This window comes from Triticum aestivum, chromosome 3A (genome assembly GCF_018294505.1).
Source record: "Triticum aestivum cultivar Chinese Spring chromosome 3A, IWGSC CS RefSeq v2.1, whole genome shotgun sequence".
NCBI classification, from domain to species: Eukaryota; Viridiplantae; Streptophyta; class Magnoliopsida; order Poales; family Poaceae; genus Triticum; species Triticum aestivum.
In genome coordinates this window covers 491,900,597-491,915,473 of record NC_057800.1, presented here as the reverse complement: position 1 = coordinate 491,915,473, position 14,877 = coordinate 491,900,597, and the positions used below count along the sequence as shown (strand labels likewise).

General features: G+C 45.8%; 3 protein-coding genes across 7 annotated transcripts; 1 reads left to right on the top strand and 2 right to left on the bottom strand.

The window, feature by feature from the left end:
• The first annotated feature begins 641 nt into the window (after window positions 1–641).
• LOC123061802 (glycosyltransferase BC10) lies at window positions 642–5,417 on the top strand. Its single transcript, XM_044485070.1, has 11 exons — window positions 642–1,173; window positions 1,257–1,373; window positions 1,462–1,562; window positions 2,099–2,170; window positions 2,273–2,354; window positions 2,446–2,526; window positions 3,226–3,270; window positions 3,840–3,875; window positions 4,043–4,108; window positions 4,204–4,353; window positions 4,792–5,417. The coding sequence occupies exons 1-11, from the start codon at window positions 871–873 to the stop codon at window positions 4,966–4,968; spliced, it is 1,230 nt and encodes a 409-aa protein (XP_044341005.1). The 5' UTR covers window positions 642–870; the 3' UTR covers window positions 4,969–5,417.
• Window positions 5,272–8,357, bottom strand: LOC123061804 (farnesyl pyrophosphate synthase). 3 transcript variants are annotated; one of them, XM_044485074.1, is made up of 12 exons: window positions 8,066–8,357; window positions 7,937–7,961; window positions 7,644–7,759; window positions 7,454–7,540; window positions 6,804–6,920; window positions 6,635–6,723; window positions 6,441–6,504; window positions 6,265–6,360; window positions 6,118–6,162; window positions 5,954–6,043; window positions 5,808–5,879; window positions 5,272–5,696 (listed from the first exon to the last, which is right to left on the bottom strand). In XM_044485074.1, the coding sequence occupies exons 1-12, from the start codon at window positions 8,207–8,209 to the stop codon at window positions 5,568–5,570; spliced, it is 1,074 nt and encodes a 357-aa protein (XP_044341009.1). In that variant the 5' UTR covers window positions 8,210–8,357; the 3' UTR covers window positions 5,272–5,567. The 3 variants fall into 3 exon arrangements, with proteins under 3 accessions (XP_044341009.1, XP_044341010.1, XP_044341011.1); XM_044485075.1 differs by having other exon boundaries at window positions 6,453–6,504; XM_044485076.1 differs by lacking the exon at window positions 7,937–7,961 and having other exon boundaries at window positions 8,066–8,300.
• An 868-nt stretch (window positions 8,358–9,225) lies between these two features.
• Window positions 9,226–12,555, bottom strand: LOC123061803 (putative D-cysteine desulfhydrase 2, mitochondrial). Of its 3 annotated transcripts, none has more exons than XM_044485072.1 (6): window positions 12,102–12,555; window positions 11,977–12,019; window positions 11,470–11,784; window positions 11,062–11,191; window positions 10,482–10,649; window positions 9,226–9,776 (listed from the first exon to the last, which is right to left on the bottom strand). In XM_044485072.1, exons 1-6 carry the CDS (start codon window positions 12,420–12,422, stop codon window positions 9,539–9,541), a joined length of 1,215 nt encoding a protein of 404 aa, XP_044341007.1. In that variant the 5' UTR covers window positions 12,423–12,555; the 3' UTR covers window positions 9,226–9,538. The 3 variants fall into 3 exon arrangements, with proteins under 3 accessions (XP_044341007.1, XP_044341006.1, XP_044341008.1); XM_044485071.1 differs by having other exon boundaries at window positions 12,099–12,551; XM_044485073.1 differs by lacking the exon at window positions 9,226–9,776 and adding an exon at window positions 9,783–10,318 and having other exon boundaries at window positions 12,099–12,554.
• Between the last annotated feature and the right edge of the window lie 2,322 nt (window positions 12,556–14,877).

Here is a 14,877-nt window from a genome sequence, read left to right as displayed (position 1 = left end):
GCCTGCTTATGAGCCGTCATCTTCATGTCTTGACTTCTTGGGCCCGTTTGGACCCTTTGCTATGAGTCGCCAACTGTGTAACCTGCCCCTTCTGGGCAGATCACACCGCGGGGTTATATCCCCAACAGGATGCATGGCGGGCATGCGACGGGGATAATTTCTCCAGAAAATCAACCAAACGGTGTAAACACTTTCCCATAAATAAATAAAAAAGATTTCGCTACAATCCGAATGTCAAATTTTTAAGCATAGCAAATCGAACACTCAAAATGGCACATTAGGTTGTTGCGAGGATAGTAATTTCTTTTAGCAAGCCAACTTGTTGCTAAACGGAATTGGCATCCTCACGACAATATAATTGCTATGAAAAACGTTCGATTTGTCATGTTTAAAATATAACGTTAATATTTTAGCATTTCCATTAATAATAAGGTTAACGTGACACGAAATTCCCGAGGTTCGGCAAGACCTAAGACCCACGCGTCATCGTGGGATCTCCGAATCCAAGAACAAAAGAAAGGGCTCTAGCAGCAAAACGTCAACACCGAAGCAGCCGGGTCACAGATCCCAACGCCCCTACAGCTGGGCCACCGCGAGGTCCGCCACGCCGCGGATCGCCAACACCCGACCCCATCCCCGCCGCGCCCCACAGAGACAGAGTCACCGCGCCCGCGCGCGTCACGAGACTGAAAAATCGCACCAGAAGCTCAGCAAAGCAAGGCGAAAAGTAACACGGCGCCACCACCGCACACCACACCACGCCGTCGCGTCCGTCTCCACAGCCCTCCACCGACCCCGCCGCGGCCCCGCCCCGCCCCGCGTGCCTGAAACGCCACGCTGCCTTCCACTGTAACTCCCTTCCGATTTTAAATGCCACCGCGGCCCACGCCGGCGCCGGGGCAGCTGCCGCGCCCGCTGATGCCGGTGGCGAAGAGGCCGCCCGCTCCGTGGGCGCTGGCCCTCCCGGCCGGCCGCCGCGCGCGCGCCCGCCTCTGCCTCCGCCTCGCCGCGCCGCTCTCCTTCCTGCTCCTCGTCGCCGCGTTCCTCCGCACCCAGCCCCCGGCCGCGCCGCTCGACGCGCTGCCGCCCTCCGCGGGGCCGGGGAAGGTGGCCTTCCTCTTCCTCGCCCGCGCCGGCCTGCCGCTCGACTTCCTCTGGGACGCCTTCTTCCGCGTAAGCGCCCAGCGGCTCTCCCCATTCGTTACGTTTGGCTGTCTATTCGATTGGTTCTGATCGTCGCGTGCGTGTTTCGGCAGAATGGGGAGGAGGGGAGGTTCTCCGTATACGTGCACTCCGCGCCGGGCTTCGTCCTTGACCGCACCACCACCGGATCGCCGTACTTCTACGGGCGTCAACTCGCGAGGGCCGTCAAGGTTGACCCTCTTACCGACTTTTTCGTATCTGTGATCGCGGAGTCCAGGGTTCGATTTTGAGTTGGGGAAATATGGTTGTGTCCTGCAGGTGGCGTGGGGCGAACCAACCATGGTAGAGGCGGAGAAGATGTTGTTCGCCGCCGCGCTTGAGGATCCCGCCAACCAGCGATTTGTTTTGCTGTCGGATAGGTATGTACTACTGGTTTTCATCATAATAAATGTTACAGGGTCTTAAAGCCTTAAACTGTATAGTTGTCACTAGTGATCAATTAAATAACTGGATATTTAATAAGAGTAATTTACATGTGAACTCTAGTAGGATATCTATTTAGTAATGGCAATTTGGCATTCTGGTTTCTGTTGTGGTGCTTATTCAGAGGACCACCTTGGGGATAACATCCTTTTTACTCGGAAATTGCTAGATGGTGGTAGGAAAATTATTGGGGTCCTGGAGCCATTCTGTGATTCCTTGTTACTTGGTTTCCCTTGTGTGTGCTTCCACAAGGGATTAATCGTTGCTTGACTTACTGTATACTAAGTATGAAGCATGCATACATGCCCAAGCTGAGAGAGCTTTTGTACAGTTTTGTTTTAATTCCTTAGTATGCATGTCTCCGTATTGTAGTTTGGGTTTGCTTCCCTTTGTCACTACAAGCGTCAATTGATTATTTGAAGCTCTGCAGTTTCTAGTTTAAATTTTAACATTTCATCGATTTCTGTTTCAGTTGTGTTCCTTTGTACAACTTCAGCTACACATATACTTACTTGATGGGTTCACCTAGAAGTATTGTGGATAGGTAATGGAAAATTACGATATGTTACTTTGCAACTTCCCAAATTTCCATAGAAGATGCAGTGTTTAAGCCTGAAGTTTCTAAAATGAATTTTTTTGTCTTCAGTTTCACTGACAAAACAGAGAAGCGTTATAATCCAAACATGTCTCCTGTCATTCGAAAGGATAAATGGAGGAAAGGATCCCAGGTTCTTGTGATTGCATGGCTTCCTTTTTTCTGTAGATTTTTCATACTTGTTTAAGAGCTTAACTCTAAATCCATCTGCCATCTCATTTCAGTGGGTAATGTTAATCAGAAAACACGCAGAGGTTGTTGTTGGCGACAAGCATGTCTTTCAAGTATTCAGAAAGCATTGTAAGGTAGTTGTTGTTCTGGTGATGTGGATACTGGAATTTCCGCTTACCTTATTTTGCCCCCTTTCTAATCCTTGACGTGAAGTAAATGTTACATTGTTTTTGGATGTGTTTGTTTGAGTTTCTCTTCATATGCTACAGCCTTGGATGCTTAAACTTACAATTAGTTTAACAAATAATGCTAGCAATAGATAATGTGTGTCCTTCCGTTAAGTACATGTAACCTTTAAATTCCCTAGTTTGGAGATATAGTTATATGTGCTGCAGTGATTATGACTGCGATAATTTATCCCATGATTGTGATAAACAATAAGAATTTATCCTTTACACCCTTGGATAAGTGTGAGGCACGATGTAGCATGCTTTTTCAGCTGTAACTACTGTACTGATTCAGATAGATGCTATATCATATCTATCCGAACTAAAGGTCTTGTCCACATTTACATTTGATCAGCAGCAATGTTTATCTTTAGCATATATGCATGATCGATGCAAATTGATTCTGAATCTGTTAAATTATTATCCGACTCCCATCCATTGATGTTGTGAGACACTATACAAACGTGCTTAAACTAGCTTATACTGAATTATGCAGTTATTTACAATAAGAGATGAGATATCTTGTTTTAATATAGCCTACTGATCCGTGACGCTTTTGTGCACATCACAGTAATGATTGTGTTTGGTTTTACCTAATAATTGCAGATGGTTGTGACCAATGCTTTGCTTGGACAAAAGCCGGCGAATGCTGTAAGTATTTAATTTAGGAGGTTGCTATGCAGTTTACTCAGACAAGCTCCATATGTAGTTTTAAGCCAAAAGGTTGCATTTAATAGCTGTTGTTTTGCTCTTCCTAGGAAATTGTTGTTTAGAAAGTGTCATTTTAACAACTTAAATATATCGATGGTTTCCAATTATGCATGAATTGCTTCATTTTCTCCCACATGACATCTATTAACGTTTAAAATGAAGGGAGAAGATAATTATCAATGCCTTTCCTAGATAAAGTTGCACCCGTTGTATGGTAGGCAAAAACAAATAAACTACTTTGGTTCTGTACTACTTCCAAAGTCCTTCTACAATTTTAGTGATGTAAATACCCGTTCTGAGTATAATTTGCTATTTTTTTAGTTTTATATGTGGTGAACGCTTGTTTCCTTGGATCATCAACAATCAAATATGCATTTCAATTTGTATCCCCTGCTCAACAGTGATTATTCATTCACCAAACAATAATACTGATCCCTGAAATTTAATTTTCTTTACCTTTATATATATCTGACTGTTAATCTTATGACATCAATTTTTCTCTCTTTCAGAGACGACTAGGATTTGTACGGCGAAAGCAGATATCGGTAAGGTTCAGTTCTCCACATTCCCTCCGTACTCACAGGGAAGTTTATATAGATTGTCAGACTTGTGCATATAATTTCTGAAAAATGGTTCTTTCTAATTCTTGCTTACAAGCATAAAGACCTCTTGTTCTCTTCTTCATAAATGATCTTTGTCTTGAACCTTGCAGAAAGGAGCTGCCCAGGAGGAGCACGATTGTATTCCGGATGAACACTATGTGCAGACATTATTTTCTGTAAGGCTTGTTATTGTTGACAAATATTTTGGATTTTGAACTGATGTAATTATTCTTTCAAGTCATGCTGAGGGGCCCACTCTTTCAAATTCTAGATCAAAGGACTGGAAGATGAACTTGAAAGAAGAACTTTGACCTATACATCATGGAACCAGTCAACTTTAGATCCTAAAGATAAAATGACTTGGCATCCAACGACATTTGAATATGACGCAGCAAGTCCTGAGCAGATCAATGCTATAAAGGTAATATCTTCTTATTTTGGTTTGCATATTTCATCTCTTGGCACTAGTGTGTGAAACGGTGAACACTGAACATCGAGAGACTTGAAAGTGATGTATTGATCTTTTGTCCTTTTGCCTCAAAATTTGGCTGGCCAATAGCAAGCTCCAGTTATATCCTAGATATCCTGGTCATCAAACGAGATAGTGGAATCTGCAGAACACCATTTTCCATTTATTCAGAACAAAGAAACAATCTGCTCAGTATTCGTGTCTGCATGGTATATCTTGTTGACCATTATGTACATGGAGGAAAATATATCTTGCAGATGGCTTACCTTTTTTTTTTGGTTGTGCACATTCTGTTATATAATAAAGTAGCAATAATATGAGAAGACCTCCATTGTAAGCGGTTTATCATTTAGTTAATATCGTGACGCTAAGTTCTGAATAATTTTGCAGAGAATCGATCATGTGAACTATGAGGTGGAACACAGGACTGAGTGGTGCCAATCCAATGGCACATCTGTACCATGTTTCTTATTTGCCAGAAAGTTCTCATACGGCGCCGCGATGCATCTGTTGGAGGATGGTGCTTTTGGTCTGCTAAAATCTGCTCAACTACTGGTTAACTTCTAACAGATTCTTTTGTATACGAGCTATATTTTTTCGTGTGGGCGGATCAGTTCATAGCCAGGTCCAGCTTCTTTGGTTGCAGCAGCATTTGCAGCTGAACTGCTGAAGCTACTCAGCGATGGAGTATCATAGTTTACTGCTAGGATTTAGATTGTGTATAGATCATCTGAGCAGAGTAGGCCATTGTACAGAGCATCATTGTTCAAGCACGGTAATAGCATCGGAGTGCAATCTCCGATTGACAGACTGAGGCTGGGATGCAGTGTCAACGGCTCCATCCGTGACAAATAATGAAGCATACAAATAGAAAGGCGAATTTGTCGCAATGGTTTAATACCAGAGTAGGAAAAGTACAACAATAACTGTGTGTAAATGATCTTATACATACAAATAGAAGAACAAAACAGAAAGGAAGTACATTTTATTTAATACTTTTACATGGTATGCAAAAACTCTGGACCATTCATAAGTAATACTCCCTCTGTAATTTGAACTGAAACAACGACAGTTATTTTGGGAAGAAGGGAGTGTTATTCATCTTGCACATGCCGACAGGAAAGAAGTTGTTCCATCCGACAATCTTTTTGTATGCAAGAATAGTCCTATTTCCTCCTCCTGTAGATTTTATGCAAAAAGGATTTCAACACTGCTTGTACAGCTTCATTTGGCTGCGCTTCGATGTCTGAGATCAGCTTTTCATAAGTCTCACTTTCATACTCAGAGAACACCCTCTGGAACCGATGATAAAAGGCATGTCACGCATTGTAGATGAACTTAATAGTAAAAAAGTACTTATGCAATTAACAAGACATGTCACACTGATGTTGAACAAAAAGGGAAACCTCGAGATTGAGCTCTTTATACAGAGCCTTCACTTTTGCGACGCAAGCAGGATCTGACTTCCCGTAATTTTCCTGTGCATGACATTACAGACATTAAGATGGTGTGCTACACAATATTATAGAATGATCCAGTTCATGTGCCTTACAAATAGGATGTCTTTTTGCCTCTCATCGACACGTACTAGTGCTTGAACAAACAGCCAAGAGCACTTGAAGTCTTCAATATCGGTTCCAACCTGCGACAGGATGGTTTCACAAATCAAATGCAAAAAATTTCTTCTGCAATAATAGAGGAAGTGAAACAACTTACCTTGCCCATAACTTCTGGATCACCAAAACAGTCAAGATAATCGTCCTGAAAGGGGAATCTGGCTATTAACACCACTTCTGAAAACATAAATATCGAGAAGAAAATAGATATTCAGGTGACAAGATAAATGTACCATGAGTAGTATACCTGACTTTGAAAGTAAACACCCATTTCAACTAGGATGTGCTTCACTTGAACATAATCATCTAAATTCCTACCGGACAGTAGCAGTGCACAACCAACCTTTGCAATAGCCAATAGGTTAAAAGGAATTTTACTGCTGGTGAATCAAAACTAGTGCTGCCAGAATATGTAAAACGAACATTCTCTTTTACCGGCAAATAGAATGAATAGTAAGCTGTTTTGTATTCTACAATGCGCCTGTAACTGCATAAAAATTAAAACATCCCCCGTTAGCATGAAAAACAATAAAATACGTAGTGACAAATTATTGTTCTCAAGGTAGCATGAACAAAATAACATCATCGAAGTTCATAATCAGGTGGTGATGGCATACACATCTACAGTATATTTGCTCAGATCTTTCTGCCCTTCACTTGTTGTAATTTGGTCTAACAACTCGCCAGAAGTCGTCTTAAACTCGACCTAGATGAGCAGTAACGGAATCAAGCTCCTGCAACAAAAAGAGGATATATAATGGGACTTTTTTGGATGCATCGAATTACCTCATTGAATAAGTCTAGGAGATCAACATAGTAAGGTTTCCCGTAAAAATAACGCTTGAAGATCCGTGATATTTGGCTGCGAAGGAGAAGTCCATCATTTATAGCAATGAGGCCAACCTGCTCAAGGTAAAAAAGACAAAACTACGAGACTGTAACAAATCATAAAAGTCAACCAAGGGATTAAACCCAAATAATGATATAATAGTTTCTTCTGCTAACCAAAGGATAAAAATGGATGTATCTGGAACTAAAATACGTCTAGATACATCCATTTCTCCGACAAGTAATTCCGGACGGAGAGAGCACCAATAATAATCTGTCTATTTACATAAGGAAGTCAAGGCCATGATAGTATCTGTTATCTAGCTAGTGACCGACTTCGTCCTGTGATATTGGAGTTGAGTCACGACTATTTACTCAAGTCCTGAATTAGTTAAAAGTAATACGTACAATGCAAGATCTCTAATAAACAGTAAGAACATTTAGGACCAGTTCTTTTGGGGGGCTTATGGGTGGCTGTCAAAATAAGCTTCCCCCTGCCCAGCTTACTCTGGCAGCCCAATCTAAAATTGTTTTCTAGAAGCCTACTAATTAAGGGTTATAACTAGTTTGGGAATTATCCAGACAAAGCAAAGAGGTGCTTGACAAACCTTCGGAAGCCTATACCAACATGGTTTTCCTCGCCTAGTTTGAGAATTATCCATAATATCATCAAGGATGAGGAAATAAGCCTGAAGCTGCGCATTACCCCAAGAACAATCATAAGAATTACACCTGGTACCATGGTTCCAAAAAAACTCGAATCAAATCACTAAATGACAGAAGCATCGATGGCAATACCCATTCAATGCCCCAGCCAAGAACGCAAGCAAGGAACTCCTCCTCCTCGCTCGGTTCAGATCCTGCTTTCAACGATTTGTAGCTCTCGACGACGGCCAAGCCACGGTTCAGCTTTCCTGCACATGGGCAGATCCAAGTCATTAGTTTGTGTTGAAATATATTGCCCGGCTCTCTCCATCAGTTTAGACTTGTGGAGCAACTGGTCGGAGCATGAATCTAATAATTTGACGGTCAAAAACAGTGTGCCATAATAATTTGACCCCCTTCGTCTCAAAATGGAAATGTTTGCTCACCGCCAAGCACGTTATAGTCCAACATCTGCTCGGACAAAAAGGATCATGGATTTTTTAGCAAACATGTACGTAGTAGGATTAACCGTGACTAATAGAGAGGGGGGACTGGAGAGAGGCAGTAGCACTGACGGCGTCGAGCCATCGGAGGGCGTCGTCGTTGAAGTGGAAGTAGCCGTCCCGGAGAAGCTCGGCCTTGAGGGTCTCGTACACGCGCCGGAACGTCGCCGTCGTCGTGGCGCCCGTGCTCGCTTCGCCCTGCGCCGCCGCGGCCATAGGTGCGTGCGTGCGTGAGACGCGTGTGGCGGCCGGCGATCGCGCGCCGATCTTGATTTATCCGGTTTTTAGTTTTTATTTTATTTTCTGCCGCGGGACTGCCCCCGACTAGGGATGCTGCGCTGGTTTTAGAGAGGACGAGGGTGTGACGCGCGTCCTGCGGTACGGCACGTCGCGCCGCGTGTTTTCTTTACATCAGAGTATTATCTTTTATCTTTTACTCCCTCCGTTCTAATATAAACTACGTACGAAATAAAATAAATAAATTTATTACTTTAAAAAATACGTCTATATACATCTGTATGTAGTTTATATTAAAATCTCCAAAAAAAAACTCATATTAGAAATGGAGGAAGTACGAGAGTGTCAACAATCTGTACGGGTGAATCTTTCATCCACTCCGCACATATTTACGTCTAACTAATTTGACTAAATCATTGGCAACACAATTAGTCTATCTAGAAGCACGCTAAAAAATAATATGTGGAAAATCACGCGCAAGATGATATATATCATCAAAAACTAAGAGCGACCTTCATTCTTCATTGTCTCTATCACCTTGGTGTTATCGGAGTTCACCTCTACGCAGTTACACCCTGATGGTAATTGCCAAATTGAGACCAAACCGTAAGAAACCATAAGCGTACCTCCATACCAAACGATTTTCCTGTTTCCTGCCATGATGAATCTGCCATTTGACTCATTAATGACAGCGCTATACGAGCCATTTGACTCATTAATGACAGCGCTATACGAGCCTTGAGCAAGTCTGAGTCAAAAGCCTCATCCATGTTTACCTTCACATAGTTGTTCTTTGATCTTTTCCAGCCATGTCGCTTGATCGTCTTTTTTGCATCGCCCGCCATAGTATATTTAGCAACTAATTATAAAGCTCTGATTGCCATTGCAACGAACTTAGGTTCCTGGATCTTTTTATTATGATCGCGCCGAGTGTCTTGCTTTGCTCTCCGTCTCCGGTGGTCAGTCATTTCTTTTTGCTCGGCAGACACTATCCATGCTTCTGGCACGACAAATTATTTTTGCCGATGCCGGTGAAATAATGTATTACTTAATTCATAAAATTCATATAATCAGGAATAGCTATCTTTGTTGTATCTACTGGGCCAAAACCAACCTTGGTCATAGTTTTACCTTCACTACGAGCAAACTTAGCTAGGCTATCGCTAACCTAGATGAGTAATACAAGTTTCACCCGTGCAATTACCCCGGTTGACAGCAAGAGCATGCAACGCAGTCCGAACTTACACGTGTTGGCCCTAGCCCGGATCAAGTGCGTGACCCTCGCCGGTGCTACACATATTGGCCTGCTCAAGCTTGCCCGTTCGCGGTCGCCGCGAAGTGCTGGGGATACCTTTGCGCCAGTCCGAACAGGCCGAGGGTTCCGCCGGTGTGGATCATGGCCACTTTGGCCCCTCTGCCGTCTCCGCGGCACAGATCCACGGCCTGCTCCCAGGCGGCCAGGGTGTACACGGGATCCAGCAGGATGCCTGTTTGCTGAGCCACCTGCCGGCACGACGCGATTTCGCCACCCAGCACCTTGCCGAATCTGAAGAAAGGAAGGTAAAAAACGAGCACAAAAGTAGTTAAGAGTGGGAAGTCTTGACAATATAAGACTCTAAAGATATGGAAAGGGCTGAAATGCTGGCCGACAGGAATCATGGACATGATATACTATCAGTTAAAGGTTGAGAAAAAGTCAGAATCCGCAATCACATTCATCAAGATACTAACCGGGGGAAAGAATTATCAGTTAAAGTTGGAGAAAAAGTCAGATATCTGCAATCACATTCATCAAGATACTAATCACAGAAACAGTAAACACATATGATCTGCTGCGACTTCTGCTTTATCGCTTTTGATTCGAGATACCTCCTGCGTGAGGTTGCTGTGGAGCATGTTGCTCTGATTTGAGTAGTGGCCTTCTGTTAAAAACTGTGAGTTAGATGTTGGGGTCCTGGACTTAAGGTGTCGTCGGGTTTTCGCCCCATGGTGAGTAATCTCGATGGCGAGTGCTCATGGTGGGTTTCCCGGCGATGCTTGAACCTGCTTTCCTCTTTCCCATCCTATTTGCTGAACTTGGTTGTATTTCTGTTATGTTCAAGTAATGGAAAGGGGATTCGCCCGGTTCAAAAAAAAAAAAAGTAAACACATATGACCTCGGATTGGAAAACAATGAACCTACTTATGTTTAGGTAGCAAATGATGCTGGAATTAAGATTACATAAGATATGAAACATGACGCAGGCAGTACCTTCTCGGCGAAAAGCGGTCCACCCAATGAACCAGACCGTCTGTTCCGACCAACTCATGGCAGTCTTCATGGCAAAGCCCCTTAAAATCAGATATCAGGGACTTCTCCTGTTCTTTATATCTTTCAAATGTATCAGCAAGCATGACAGCAGTAACCCTCCAATTAAGTCTGCAAGGACGTCAATGATCAAACTGTGATCTAGCTAAGATGCATGCAAAGAGCAATCCTCAAGTAACACAGGGAATAAAGATAAACATCCCGAGCTGTCATGATTTTCTTATTTCTGCTGACAGGTAACTTGGTCCGGCTTAACCATGTTAGATTGCAGAACACGCATTGCAAATGCATTCTTCGCGTCCCTCTTTCTTTGCTGGATTAAATTAAATTCCTAATTTCACTGTTGTGCTCTAGACATTTGAGATGATAATTTTATGGCAGAAGTATCACCAACAAACATGGATTAAGATGATACAACATCTTCTTTTACCACCGTCTACAAAATTTGACAGGATGATTTTTATTCATTCCTGCATGATGCAACTCAGTATGTTCAAGTATTAGTTCCAATTATTGAACGCACCCTAGACATACCGCTCCAAGAGCTAACCCAACAGCTGTTGTGCCTGTCCCAGCATCCACCACAACATGGACTTCTTCATCATTATGAAACGATGACAAACTAGAGAGGTGCTCCACCAGTCGCATAACACCTGAAAAACCAATGAGATTGTGTGAAATTTTGCAATGATCTCGTTTCTGTAGGGATTAATAAAAGGTTTCTTTCGACACAAACAATCAACGTTCTAGGACCAGAACTGGATGACATGACCCTAAAGCTCAGAGTGCAAACGTTCAGTCCCAATCAGATAGCTAAAGTATAAGAAAAGAATGCATGAGAAGATGACTGCATTAAGTTGCTCTGTCCTCGAAAAAGTATCTGTAATGATGAAAGTAACGAATCAGAGCACAACACAAATCCACTATTTACCTAGTAACGCTTGAACAGTACCAGCCCCTTCCTTAATAATCACCACCCTTCTGGAATCGTTTTCAAGAACAGTCTCTTCATCCACACTTAAATCATCTCTGATGATATCATCAGCCCACAGCACCAAACCGCTGGTACCGGCAACCTTCTTGGCATGCTCATAAAGCATCTCATCTCGGTGTGCATAGACCGACCGAGATGCATAGGTCACGTTGCCAAACATCAAAGAGATCAAATTGTAGCCTGTCGGCACATCTAGCTGCTCTCCTCTCAGCAGTAGGTGTGGCCTGATTCCCCATTCTGCACAATGGACCGCTGACACAGGAAGGGAAAACCTTGTGATTGATGTGAAATTTACAGTCAAGCATATCAAGTGAGACATGACACCAAATTACATCACACAGAAATCGAACAGCCGAATTTACATGGGCACAAAGCATCTATATCATTTATGTTTCAGACAAAGCTTAAGTAAAAAAAGCAAATTTACATGGATCCATATCTCACCGACGGCTGCCGCATGGGCGCTCTGGCAACCCCCGCATGTTATCTGCAATCGGATCAATGCGATGTCGTCAGGAAAGAAAACTAGGTGTTGAGAGGAGCAGAATGTGGCGGTGGATGACGACCACGTCGGTGGCACCGCGGCGGCGGATGAGCGGCAGGAGGGCGTCGAGCTTCCGGGCCTTGTTACCGTTGGCGAGGGGATGGAGGAGGTCGTCCCGCACCACGTCGAATCTCGGGGTCCCCTGCTCGTCCCCTTTAGCGCCGGCGGTCTTCAACGCGGTGGTGAGATTGGAGAAGGTGAAGTGGGGAGCATGAGACGGTGAGTGGGATGGGAGGACGGAGATTGTGTGGACTTGGGTGGCCGGGGAGGGAAGCATCCACTCCGTGGCGGAGAGAATGTTTCCGAGCGTCCTGCCGCCGCTGGCGAATACCGGCGCTGGCCGCATGAGGAGATGGCGGCGGCAGAGGGGAGACGGCTGCAGCGTGAGGGATGGTGAACAGGCGAGACACTGACGCAAGAAAAGCTATCCGGGCCACGTAACAGCATTCAGGGCATGTACAACGGGGGCAGCACCTTACTGCTGCCCCAACAACTACACGTAGATATATGGTAGTGAAACTACCGTCCCAGACATTTTATAGTACCCACTGCATGATAGCCTCAGCGGGCCCATCTTCTCCCTCTTTGTGTACTTCTCTCTCTTGCTTTACTGAACCACAGCGCTGCTCATCTTTCTTTCTTTTCCCTTGCTCTCTCTTGCATTTCCCTGTACTTCGCTTTTGTGTCAAGGAGGAGGCAGTCTCCTCTGCAAGCACCCGCTTTCCTCTGCAAGCAGCATCTCGTTTTTCGCCGGTTAGACCTGATGCCGATAGACCCAGGCCGAACCTGGCGTGCTGCGGGGGCGTTTGAGGGCGCCGGGGAAACTGAATTTGGCGTGAACGGGAATGGGCCCGCCGAGTCAGCGACATGCAGCTTCTCACCCTCCCGCTTCGGCTATAAAAGACGACCTCCCTGCCGGTGAATGCCTCCTCTAGGAGGCCGACTACCCGGCGCCCCCAGACATGCGGGTGCCAGGCTCATGAAGGCTGAGCGTCGGTGGTGTTCCGGTGCCCCCGGTGCCCACCGGGGCTGAACGGCGCGCCGAGATCGTGCGCATCCGTTCGTCGATGTCGGAGGCGGAGCGAGACGAGCCGAGGTACGTCGACGACAGCCACACGCTATGGACGATGTACTTCAACCACTGCCACGCCGACCAGGCCGCCTCCGCAAAAGGCGCCATCCCCCGCGGCCAACTCAACGCCGACGGGCCGCGCGAATGGTGGGGCGTGCCCGGCCGCACCCTCGAAGCCGTCCTCGACCACATCAAAACCGGCAACACGCCGCCCCTCGAGTACCCGGCGCCCCCGCCATTCTCTCGCCGTCGCGGTAGTTCCTGGACGCCATGACGAATGGACGCGACGACCTCCTCGTCGTCGGGTTCCAGTTCGCTCTCCTCCGGGTCGCCGGCACTCCGCCCCGTCAAGCCGGAGCCGCAGGAGACGCCGCATCCGCAGCGGCGCCCTCCCTATTAACGAGGGCGGCCGCCCCTCCCCTTGTTACTTCCGCCTCGTCCGGCCGAAGACTGAGTCGGGGTTGCTGTCGGTGTCAAAACCGGCGGATCTCGGGTAGGGGGTCCCGAACTGTGCGTCTGAGGTTGATGGTAACAGGAGACAAGGGACACGAAGTTTTACCCAGGTTCAGGCCCTGTCGTTGGAGGTAATACCATACGTCCTTCTTGATTAATATTGACGAGTATGGGGGTTACAAGAGTTGATCTACCACAAGATCGTAATGGCTAAAACCCTAGAAGTCTAGCCTATCTGATTATGATTGCCTCTACGGACTAAACCCTCCGGTTTATATAGACACCGGAGGGGACTAGGGTTGTACAAAGTCGGTTACAGAGAAAGGAATCTTCATATCCGAACGCCAAGCTTTCCATCCACGCCAAGGAGAGTCCCATCTGGACACGGGTGAGGGAATCTTTAGTCTTGTATCTTCATAGCCCAACAGGCCGGCCCATGTCCAACAGGCCGGACGCCCGAGGACCCCTTAGTACAGGACTCCCTCAGTAGCCCCTGAACCAGAACTCAATGACGAGGTGTCCCGCGCGCAAATTGTCTTCGGCATTGCAAGGCGGGTTCCTCCTCTGAATATTTCAAAACAACTTTCGAACACAAAGAACGCGTCCGGTTATGCAAAACAAGCACCACACACAACCGCAGAGAGTATAATATTTCATGAGTCCAATCCGCTGACAACTTTTTGTAGCGTGACACCACATCACCACCTGGTCATTATCGAACCATTTTTCGGCCTACCGCTTCATATTTCGAGATGCGGTTTTATTGGCACGTCTTGTCAAAGCAGAGATCGTGTCCTCTTATTATGGGATTCTCATCAATATGGGCGTGGGTAATCCAACCGTGCCGCCTGCACAGCCCTTGGGAAACAGGCGAGTTTTAAGGCTAGTGGGGAGGCGCTTGATATTCGCTGCCTTTATAAAGGGATAAGGACTCACCCCCTTTCACCCACGCCTTCTCTCTTTCTCTCTCTCTCTGCCCATCAGTTCTCGAGCTCCAACGCCCAAGTCCTCGTCCTTTCCGCCTCCAAACAGCACTCCAGTCATGTCCAGATCTGGAGCGCAAGGCAAGTGGATGGTGTCCTCTGTCAAGGAGAAGGACCTCACACAGCTCCGGGAGGCCGGATATTTGGCCAAGGAAGTCGCTCATCGGCTTCCGTCCGAGGGACAGATCGTACCGACCCCGGAGCCCCACGAGAGGGTAGTTTTCATCCCCCACTTCGTCCGCAGGCTGGGGTTTCCACTCCACCCATTCGTCCGGGGACTTATGTTCTATTAT